Source organism: Myotis davidii, unplaced genomic scaffold (genome assembly GCF_000327345.1).
Source record: "Myotis davidii unplaced genomic scaffold, ASM32734v1 scaffold1471, whole genome shotgun sequence".
In the NCBI taxonomy this organism is placed as follows: domain Eukaryota; kingdom Metazoa; phylum Chordata; class Mammalia; order Chiroptera; family Vespertilionidae; genus Myotis; species Myotis davidii.
The window spans coordinates 169,608-181,196 of record NW_006284003.1 but is presented as its reverse complement, the minus strand read 5'-3'; the positions used below and the strand labels follow the sequence as shown (position 1 = coordinate 181,196).

At 39.1% G+C, this 11,589-nt stretch overlaps 1 protein-coding gene across 1 annotated transcript in view; it reads right to left on the bottom strand.

Moving 5' to 3' along the window:
• The window catches only part of FREM1 (FRAS1 related extracellular matrix 1), a 122,806-nt gene that overhangs the window by 69,906 nt on the left and 41,311 nt on the right, over window positions 1-11,589 (bottom strand). Inside the window, 4 exon segments of the mRNA XM_006754231.2 lie at window positions 2,717-2,913; window positions 4,218-4,403; window positions 5,459-5,653; window positions 9,919-10,171. Of these exon segments, the coding sequence (XP_006754294.1) occupies window positions 2,717-2,913; window positions 4,218-4,403; window positions 5,459-5,653; window positions 9,919-10,171 (831 nt within the window).

The window sequence follows — 11,589 nt, the reverse complement described above, 5'->3', positions numbered from 1 at the left end:
AAAGAGGAGACAAGGAATGTCATTATGGCTGAGCAGGCATTTTAGCCTTAAGATGTAGAAGGTTTAGATTTGTGAAAATGCCCTTTTGTTCAGCCTCTCTTATTTTTTAAAAATATATTTTATTTATTTTTTACAGAGAGGAAGGGAGAGGAAGAGAGTTAGAAACATCGATGAGAGAGAAACATCGATCAGCTGCCTCCTGCACACCCCCTACTGGGGATGTGCCCGCAACCAAGGTACATGCCCTTGACGGGAATCAAACCTGGGACGCTTCAGTCTGCAGGCTGACACTCTATCCACTGAGCCAAACCGGCTAGGGCTCTCTTATTGACTTTAAAGGCAGTCTTCCTGCAACCACTTTTCACTGAGTTTGCATAAAGAAGAATTACTTGCCGTATCTGATGCGTGAGCTAAAATTATGCCTTTTTTTAAAAAAAAAAAGCCTGGCCCTACTTATTAAGGATGAAGATGGCATCACAATTTAATGCACACTGATATAACTATGAAATCATCTTTGATCTAACTTGTTCTTTCCTCCAAGAAATTGAATAAAGCAATCTAAACATATGTTCTAATTACCCTTCTTCAGAGAGCTTGGGATTCCCAGACTGACAATGTGGCGAAATGGTAAACCAGTGCACAAGATGACTGGGACATTATATTAAAAAAAAAATGTGGGATTCTTTTTTTTGTGCCCATTTAATTGTTTATTGAGATGATAAATAAAAGGTTTAGATCAATAAACACAAAATACAGATACTCACTAGTGGATTTAGAAATGGATTATAATAACTTAAACTAAAACGCCAGCTTTTTTTCAGGTTGCACACAACTTGGCGGAAACCCAGCTGTCTACAAAATAAACTTTCTGACAAGAAAGCAAAATAAATGACTTTTTAAAAAATCACCTGGCACTTAAAGCCAGCTCTGCTAATAACGCATGGGGCTCCACAGCTGTTAGTCTTCAATGAGTTCTCTACGGAATGCTCAGGGAAAAGGCATGGTTACCTTCAGAGAAGAGCAAGGAACAGTGTCCAGTGGCCTCATTGTTCCAGAAACCTAACCCCTAAACCCTACATACATACAAGACAATAGAGGTAGGTGTAGAGGAAATGATTTGTAGGTTTTTTTTCTGTCTCATAATTATATAGGTGAGCTTCAGAGAAATCCATGTTCCAACGGAAGGAGAAAGGCAGGAGCTGGCACTTAAAGCTCATTGGGGAGTGGCTCTCACACACCATTAAGATTCAGTAGAGCCCTGGCCAGTTGGCTCACCTGGTTTGAGTGCCGTCCTGTACACCAAAAGGTTGCGGATTTGAGTCCCAGTCAGGGCATGTACCTAGGTTGTGCATTTAGGTGTGTACTGGAGGCAGCCCATGGATGTTTGTCCCTCACATGGATCAAAGTCTGGGCTCGTCCATTTAATCAGAATTGGCTATATATTTGTGTGGATTAAATCATCATATGTAAAAAATTAAAGTGTTTAAAAAGAATTCTATGCTGATATAAAAATTTTTCCAACATACATAATTAGTTTTATTTTAAGTGGAGAGTAGCAAGTATAATAAGGTCCCTGATTTGTAAGTAAAAACATGTAGAAAAATCGCACATAAACATACTGGCTTGTGCAGACATTTTTTGGTGGTATTAATTACTAAAATTTCAACTGATGGGGAGTGACTATGGGTAAGAGCTCTTGAAAAGGGAGAATTTCATATTTCACTTATATATTTATCAACATTATGATTTGTTTAATAACATTATTTTTTTATTATCATTTTAAAAATAACAGGTGTTATCTGAGGGTGATATTATGGGTCATTTTAGCTATGTATCTGAATCTTTAAATAAAACCAACAAATGGTATAATATAAAAAGTTTTAAAACTACATAAATAGAGCCTTGGCTGGTTTGGCTCAGTGGATAAAGCATCAGCCTGCAGACTGAAGGGTCCCGGGTACAATTCCAGTCAAGTGCATGTACCTCGGCTGCAAGCTTGATCCCAGGCCCTGGTTGTGGTGTGTGCAGGAGGCAACCAATCAATGTGTCTATCTCACACTGATGTTTCTCTCTCTCTCGGTCTCTCTCCCTCCCTTCCACTATCACTAAAAATCAATGGAAAAATATTGATTAACAACAAAACAAAAAGAAAAAATCTGCACAAAAAGAATGGTTCAAATTTTATTTTTAATTTCATATATCTAACTATATAAAAAAGATGCCTGTAGTTTGTAAGTCAAGAGTCCTTGCAATGAGCATTGTTGAAGAGGGTGTGGCGTGGACAGACTACTGGGTGCAAATTCCCTATGTACCCCTTACTTCCAAGCTCTATAATCTTGGACCACTTAGTTAACCTCTTTGTGCCTCATTTTTTTAGTTACTAAATTGCAATAATAATAGCATCACTCTAAAAGCCTATTGTAAGGATATGAATACATGTAAGGAGTACGGAGTAATACCTAAAACCTAGAAAGTATTTATCCTATGTACATGCAATTATAATTGCATCTGTGCATTTGCTATATGTTAGCAATTATTATCATTAGCATAATGATCATTAGAATATTTTAAGTGATTGCATTGCATGACATTTGTTACTTTCCCTCCCCACTCCTCATCAACTTGATGTGTTAAGTACACCTGAACCTGTGTAAACAGACAAGGTAAAAATAAAATCAGAAAATGATAAAAGAGAAATAGAAAATTCTGATCTTACAGTAATATTCTGCACCACAAAGTCAGGAACTTCATCATTGGTGGGGTGGATTATAACAGAAAACGGTATCTCCAGGGAGCGGCGCTTCCCGTCTGTGACATACACCGTGAACTGGTCGGCCGTTGGTTCCACCCTCAGGTGCCTGGACTGCACATAGTTAACATGCAAAGCCTTCATGTCTTTCCACTGAAACGAAGCTGAAGCACACCAGGAGTAAGCTGGTGAGTAAGAAAAGCCTTTTTTCCAAGCTACTAGTCCTTAATCCTTTAGCCAACAGACTACCTCAGCAAATCAAACAAGACATCATAGCAGTTGACCTAAGAATCAGCTCTCAGGGGCTGCGACAGACTATCAGCTGTCGACATAAAGATGGATATCCATAAATCCTACAGGAGGGGTAAAATTTGCATGGAAAACAGAAGAGCCATAACTGATAACTGCTAGCCAGGATGGGTAGGGACTTCATGACCATTCTTCATACACCGAGGTCAGTGAAATCTTCTCTTGATTAAAACCACTTCTGTGTGAGCAGTTCTTGTCGTGCGTCATTGAAAAGAGGCCATTTCTCTGCCTTTACCAGAAACTAAGGAAGTTCCCTGTACCATCGCTGTCAGATGAAAAAGACAAGGAGTCTAATGTTTTCTAAGCAAGGTGCTGAGTTAAAAGTGTGGGCTTGGAGACCACCTACCCTTTACAGACTTACCCTTACTCTCCGGGGGCCTCAATTTCTCACTTATATATTAATTTTCTACCAATAGAGGGTTTAATCAAATGCAATTTTTAAAAATATCAAATAAAAGAAAGTATTAGGGAAAAAAAGAGAAAGGAACTATCTCTTTCAAAGTCAATCAATTATCTGCATGCTTGACATCCATATCAAGCAACTGGTTGGACTGAGTAGAATTAGCTGACCTGCTGTTTTGGTATTTTGACACTGTCTTAAATCAGAGAAAAATGCTCTATGTTGTGCATTAAGTCACAGGAAAATTGTATAAACTTTAATGCAATTAATCTACCCCTGCAGCTTTACTGAGATAAAATTGACATATAATATTGTGTAAGTTTAAGGTGAGGATATATATATATATATATATATCGCAAAATGTTTGCCACAATAAGGTTAGTTAACACATCATTCATCTCGCATAATTAACATTTTGTGGTCGTGGCAGTGAGAACAGTAAAGCAGACTCACAAAGTGACTTTCAAATATACAACACACTATTGTTAACCACAGTGCCCATGCTGCACCTTAGGTCCCCAGAAATTATTCATTCTTGTAAGTGACATTTCCATTTATTTTGAAACAAACTTGCATGCATGGGAAATCTCAACGTTAAAATAAAAAATACTAATATTCAAAAGTATCAGCTGTAACAATTCCTCAAATGTATATGGTGCTTTGAACATTTTTGAAGTCCTTACCCAGTTATCGAGCATAGGATGGCCGGTAAGACCCGTAAACATAGGCGAGTTACCACTAGTCATGAAACCAACTTACCTATACTTATGCCCATATTGCTTTTTTCAAAACCCACCGAAGGGAGGGTGTTTTCAAGGTAGCCAAACTGGGGCGGAGAAGTCAAAACAAATTCCAAGTCATCTGCTGTGGTGTCAGGGTCAGTGGCCGACAAATGGTTAATGGTGAGGGGTGCTGAGAAACCCTCATCTACCACGAATATGGTACCTGCATGCAGATAATAGCACAATTAGGACTTAGCGTGCAATCCTCCCATCAGAATAGTGAGGACAAAGGGAGTGATTGAAATTCCAATTCACATATACTTCCATGGGAGATGTTCATTTTCTTCAGCATAATTCTCCTGACAGTGAAAATATTCAGGGGTAATGGGTGGAATTTAATTTGACTTATGGAATTATATTTTTTTCTTGTACTAGCAAGCCAGACAATAATGGAAAGACAGCAGAAATGCTAAATGCTCCAGTTTAGCCCTTCAGTCATTCTCAAGGAACTCTGATTTCCCTTGTGTCTCTATAGAAGTGACAAATGAAAATAAGAATTGCCAAACTGTTTTAATGATAAGGCACTAAATGTGGTTTATGTACTCTTCAAGATCAGTTGTTACCTCTGTTTGTCAGAGCGTTAATTGCCTGCAAGCTATTATGAATTGCTCATAACCAACGTTTTTTTCATGCCTGGTGCTTAATTATTCTGCAGGGACAATGCTTTCTTTCCAGAACATTGCTTGGGAGATGGTTTGCAAATTACAATAACATTCATACATATGTTTGTATTTTTTTTTTCTGAGAGACAGAGCATATACATAATGCTTATGAAGAGATGACTTTCTAAAAAGCAAATAAGGTTAAATATATATAAATGGTCTCTCTGGTATACTCATTCTGTTCTGATAGAAATTATTATGGGTAAAATAAATGACTCTCTCTCTCTCCAGAAGGCAAATAGTATTTTCCCATGTGAAATAAAACCAGAATAGTTTAGGATTCCAATGTTGTCCTCATCCCAACACCCCCCCACCCCCGACACACACACATTTGCATGCTCTCTCCATTCAGAATTATCTAAATTTTTAAATAAATAAATTATTCTGCCCCATAATCTTTTACAGATTTGGGATTTTCCACAAATTTGTATTAAAGCAATTACTGGAGGCAATTCTGTATGGTGGTTTTCCATTTTGACTGGATGTGCATTATTTCACTGAACATGGGCATGGGACTAGGTGAGATAATAGGACTTTGACAGAAAACCACTGTCACCTATTGCGAGTGAAGGTGGCTGGTTGTCCACTGGATGCACTGTGATGTTGAGATCATACACTGGAAAGGACGCATGAAGAGGAACAGATGGATGAGGTCCATTGTAGCAACAGCCATTCACAAAAGGGCCTGCTTCTTCATCCGAAACCACTAATGTAATGGTGTCATAACAAGGCATCAGGCCAATCTCACCACCTGGAAGACACAACTGTAGTTGAAACCTGACTTTTTAAAAATATAGAATACCTAGGTATTCTACCCAAACCCCTTCTATGAGCACAGGGTGTCAAGAAAAAAAAAAGTATGTGGCTAAAATGCAAAATTCCATTTTATCACTATGAAATCAAATAGAGTCGTGAGAATAATGCAAAAATGCTTGCCCATCTGTTGCCTTTGGTGAGATCCCTGCCAGACATCTCTCACCATATGGAGGGGCAAAAGGGGCTAACGAGGGCCTGACAGTTCACAAATGATCAAGGAACAGACACCAAACTAGACCAGTGATGGTTTCATTCTTCCCTCGTAATTGTTTAGACCACATCAGGAAGAGCAGAAGGCACCCTTGTCCCTGTGGTAATTGTCTGCCCATTTGCATTAACCACCATAAATGAACAACCATCAACCACATAGTAGTTTCAAGAAATAGAACACGGCTAGGTGAAACACAAAGATAATCCACATTCTTGTCATTGGTTTTTGGCATTTTCCTCATTATAAAATAGCCACAATGTTATCAAAACAAGAACAACACCTGGAAAAGAAGTGAGATGTGTTTTCATTTTCTTTTTACTCTTTGGGGTTTACACCTATGAGTTTCAGAATGCCTCCAACTTAGGCAGGGAGGGGAAGAGGGAAGATTACATCACTTATCAGCGAACAGGACGATCCATTCGGGTTACTGACAGCACTGAGGTAGTAGTGGTCAGCATCCAGGGGACAGAAACGTTCACCAGATGTGCGTTTGGTACTTCTCATGCATGGCTTTGAAAGTGCCAAAAGGGAAGCAATTAGGTCTGAAGTTTTAATGAGGGCTAGAGCACAAAAGAGCAGGGATGGCATCGCTGTTTCACAAGACACATTGGTCACATCTACAGAATATTATGCTTGGCATTATTCTCGCTGTTTTAAAAAAACAACACTAGAATAATGGAGAAATTATATTATTGAGCAACTAAATGATTAAAGGACAAGAAACCAGTTTTAAGGAAAAATAGAGTTGAAGTTGAGAAAATTAGAATTAAACAACCAGCTCTGGCTAGGAAGGTCCGTTGGTTAGAGCGTCATCCCAATATGCCAAGGTTGTTGGTTCGATCCCCAGTCAGGGCACGTACAAGAATCAACCAATGAATGCACAAATACATGGAATAACAAATTGATGTTTCTCTCTCTATCTCTCTCCCTCCCTTTCCTTTCCTTTCTCTCTAAAAATATATCAATAGATTTTTTAAAAAATTAAAATAGAATCAAACAACCAGTCTTCAACCTTAGGAAAAGTAAAAAATAAAAGGCCGGGGACCCTTTCCCCCTCCCCATGAGAGTGTCCGTTCTGTGGGACTCGTTCCCTCTCCCCACGTGGGAGTCTGTACTTGTTCTTCAATAAATCTCCACCTTTGCTATAAAAAAAAGAGAAAAAAAAGAAGCCTATCACCCTTTAATATACTTAAAAGATAAATTGGCTTAAAATATATTTATTCATCATCCACTCAATAAGTATATATTGAATATTTAATGTCTACTATGTGACAATTAGTGTTCTGGGTGCTTCAGCAGAGAAACAAAGACATTTTGAAAATGTCAAAAGACATTTCAAAAGAATGTCAAATGTCACAAGACCTACCATGTGTCAGGCACTGACACAGTCTATAGAAAAAGAGATGCAAATTTACTTAAAATATCTCACATGTGTGTATCTATGAAATGGAATGATGAAATTGCCACTATTGAGCCAATTTTTACCTATTATATGGAAAATACATATATCTCAGCCTGATTCTGTACAAAGCACCAAGGGTGAAGAAGATGAGAGTACTGGCTGAGGGGAGGGCACAGATGCCAGAGAAAGTCAAGTGTAGTACATTCAGTAACTGTAATTTCAATATAATGGAAGTATAGGAAACATGTGCAGAAAGAGCTGGAAAAGTAGCCTGAGCATTAAGCCAGAACTACAACACAAGTGGAGGAATTCTTCACCCTGAAATAAAATATAGTCTTAGGACATGATTTATACTTAAAACTCTTAATCCTAGTGGTATTTAAGAGAATAATTTTGAATGACTTCATGTTTAATAATGGGAGAATAGCAAATTAATAATGCATTTTATATCATAAAATATTAGTTATTAAGCTTATGTTTATAGTAACTTTATAACATTTAATAAATATTTTAAACATTTTAGAGATGTTTAAATGAAAAAGGTAATCTAAAAAAACTGGACATACAATATAATTGCAACTATGTTAAAAATTATGATTAGAAAATAAAGTACTGTACTATTGAATTGTTCAACTTTGATAGATAAATAGGGTGATAAGTTTTTCTAAAACTTCATGATACTTTCCAAGTTTTCTGCAGTAAGAAGGTATTATTTTCATAATCATAGAAAGCAAATAAAATAATGGTGACAAAATCATTCTCAGGTGCCCTTTATAATCACTGTATGTAGACAAGAGTTAGGCCACTGAAACTAGATTTTACAATACTGTCATTTTTTTTATACAGATCTTAGCACAGCGCTAAATATTTACCAATTGAGTAATTGAGTGAACGTTTCGTTATAAGAAAACATAACACTCAAAAAAGAAAATACCTTTTGAATATAGTATTTCTGCTAACTTAATAACATAGCAAAAAAATCCATGAAATAATTTGCCCCAATGTCCTACTAGGTCTTATGAAAAAAAATAGTTACACTCCCTCACACTAGAAGAGATTTGTAGGCACGTATCCCTGGTGTTTAGCACCTGGAACAGGGCACTGGAAGAGAAGACACATTCATCTCACCCTAATTCATCTATGCTGCATGAGCCTGCCAAAGATGTTAAAATTATGTTGTAAATGACAATCGCTGGTCTTTGGGTCCCTCTCTGCCAGTCTATTTGCGATCGACTGGGGAAATCAAAAAGAAATAGCTAGTTATGAACTTTTGATAGACATTGAAAGACATCAAACATCTGGATGATGCTCCCTGAGAAAAGGAAATACCTAAATAAACCTTATCTAAGACTAAACACAGGTGAAAATATAAGGAGATATCATTTAAAGAAAAAAATTGTCTAGGAGAAAATAAAATGTGCCACACTAACTAATTAACATGAGACTATTGGTATCCTAATAAACCATTGTTTTCCAAAGTACACATAAAAATATTATTTCCAAATGTCTTCTCCCATTTCCAAATTAATTCTTAGCTATTTCAATCCTCCCTCTTTGAGTTCCCTACCCCCCTCACTGCTTGCATTCTCTATATCTCTTCAAATAAGAAAATGATTTGAATTCTAATGCCTCTTATTTCCACTACCAGTCACTTGGCCTACTTGTCCAATTGTACTCCCCCCATGGAATGTACAGGCGAGAGAGGCATACGGGTGATAAACATGAAATGGTAACAGAGGCAATGGAAGGACGTTAGAGGAAGCATACAGTGTCATTGCTGAGGCAGTGCCCTCAATCCGGAATTCTGAGGATGTGCAAGGGGTGATGAAGTACAGATGCATCACGCTGTCACTTTTGCATGGGAGTGGGTTTGTCTACTCATTTAAAGGAAAAGTTATTCACAAGAGGGTCTGGTTTATACTCCTTTGTAGCCCACAGTGCCTAGTACTGTGCCTTGCAGATGTCAGATGGCAAATTAATATTACATTTATTTGAATATTTTACCTGGGAACGCATGCCACCTGGGTAATGATATAATGTGATATCAGAAATGTAAGCATGATGCTGATCAATAAGTGTTTGCTGCATCTCTCATCTGTGTCCATCACTGTTGTGACTGCAGACAAGTTACACAAAGCCTAAAACTTCATCTTCACTTATCAGAAACTCAAAAGGCAGGCCGGTTACTTCTTAGCAGCTAGACGGTGGTCAGTAAAACTTTGACAATTAATAACATTTCTGTTATGATTCATGAACCCAGAAACTGTGATGGTCAAAGAAAGACATTGTCCAAAACGGGGTGAGGACAAGCCCAGAGTGAACGGACGGTCTATGTGTGAGCATCATGAACAGAGCAACAATAACACTTGCTCCTTTTCTACTCTGAGCTGCATTCTATTACCGGGATCAGAAATACTTCTAAGGGTGCTGTGCTTACTGAACAACGGGATACAGGCTGCTGCTGCCTCCTTTTCATGGACGCAGTAAGGCTGTTAGATCCCTGGAACCCATAGCGAGGAGTGGGGTTAAGACTCTGTCATGTTACTGACATTCCTTCTCTCAAACTAGTCACAACACTGTCACTTACCCGTGTGTTTGTAGGTCACGGCCCCTGAGAGGACATCTCCCTGAGAGAACTGATCCACTGTGACTCCACCTTTCCTCACCACCCCGAGCTGAGGTTCTCGAGAAATCACAAACATCAGTTTCAAGTCATCACTGTCCGCATCGGTAGCAAAAATGTATTCAGAGGTGATGACCACCTCGTCGCCCTCTGAGCAATGCATCTGAGGCGTGAGGTCAGGCTTCAGGATGGGTGGCTCATCATTGACGGGGAGCACCTAAGTAGGAAAAAAAAAATGCATGTTTTCAAGAAAAAGAAAATCAGTGACAAATGGCCCAACTGGTAACCCATAGCTCATAGTCGGAATGACAGGCATTTTCAATCTTCCAGGCACATGAAACAATAGCCATGGAATTAGGCCAAGCAGTTTGTATCTTTTAACTTTCCCCACATGAACCATCGTGCAAGAAACGACCCACCTGAGAGACATTTGAGGTAGGAATGGGAGAGTACAGTTATGGTTGGGGACTCAAATATCCCATTTGTTTCCAGGCAGACAAAATATAAACGTGATATAAAGCATCCTTCACCAAAGCCCCTGTCCTCCTTCATTAAACTCACGCGTATTCTAGAGGAAGTCTGGTCCTCACGGCCTGATGCATTTACATTTCCCACATCGAAGTTATTTATACTTCAAATTACTTGGTGATTACAAAGCTTTCTTCTACCCTCCACTTCCTGCCACCCAGGAAGTTTCTGTGGACTTACAATAAGCAGCAGCTGCACGTCAAACATTTTCAGTTAAATCTGAAACTCCATAACCATCAAATCAATGCCAGGTTTCAGCTTGACAAAACGTTTGTCTCTCACAGTCATGAAAATAAAACTCCAAGTAGAAGGGAAAGAAAAGCCACATGGGCTCACACTGGCTCTCAGATTTTAAAAAGATGATGGGGAAATTTGAAAAAGCACATCTTCTAAATGGGAATGAAGGGCATTCCTCCTCTGAGCTCACAAGGGCAGCTTGGTGTATGCTGCATGTTTATTTATCAAGTCCGGCCCCGTGAATACTCTCAACCCTGCATTTCCTTCCCCCATGCTTCAGCCAATGGGATCTTTTACAATCTGGCTCCCATCAAGTCCCTGCCCTGGGAGAACCTTCCATGGTTTCTTCCAAGTGCTGTTCCTAGGTTGTCATTGACCTCATCTCACGCTATGGGGTGCCTTTGCCACTGCACTCCATTTTACCCCAAAACACTGCATTCCTCACATCTCAGGTCTTTGCACCATCTCTGCATCTGCTCTCTGACCCTTGACTTGGTATGCTCTGCCCCCAGCTCTCTGCTTGGCTGCCTCCTCCCCCAGATTACATGTGAATTTCACAGGGAAAACTTTCTTGAGGCCTCAGACTCATTTAGGAACTTCTATTATTTACACTCTTTTAACACCCCATTTATTTGTAGAACACATGCATCCTATATAATAAAAGGGTAATATGCAAATTGTTCCGAACAGCAGAATGACTGGGAATGACTAGTCACTATGACACACACTGACCACCAGGGGGCAGACGCTCAATGCAGGAGCTGCCCCCTGGTGGTCAGTGCGCTTCCACAGGGAGAGCTCCGCTCAGCCAGAAGCCAGACTCATGGCTGGCAGGTGGTGGGAGCCCCTACTGCCTCCCAAGCCTTCAGA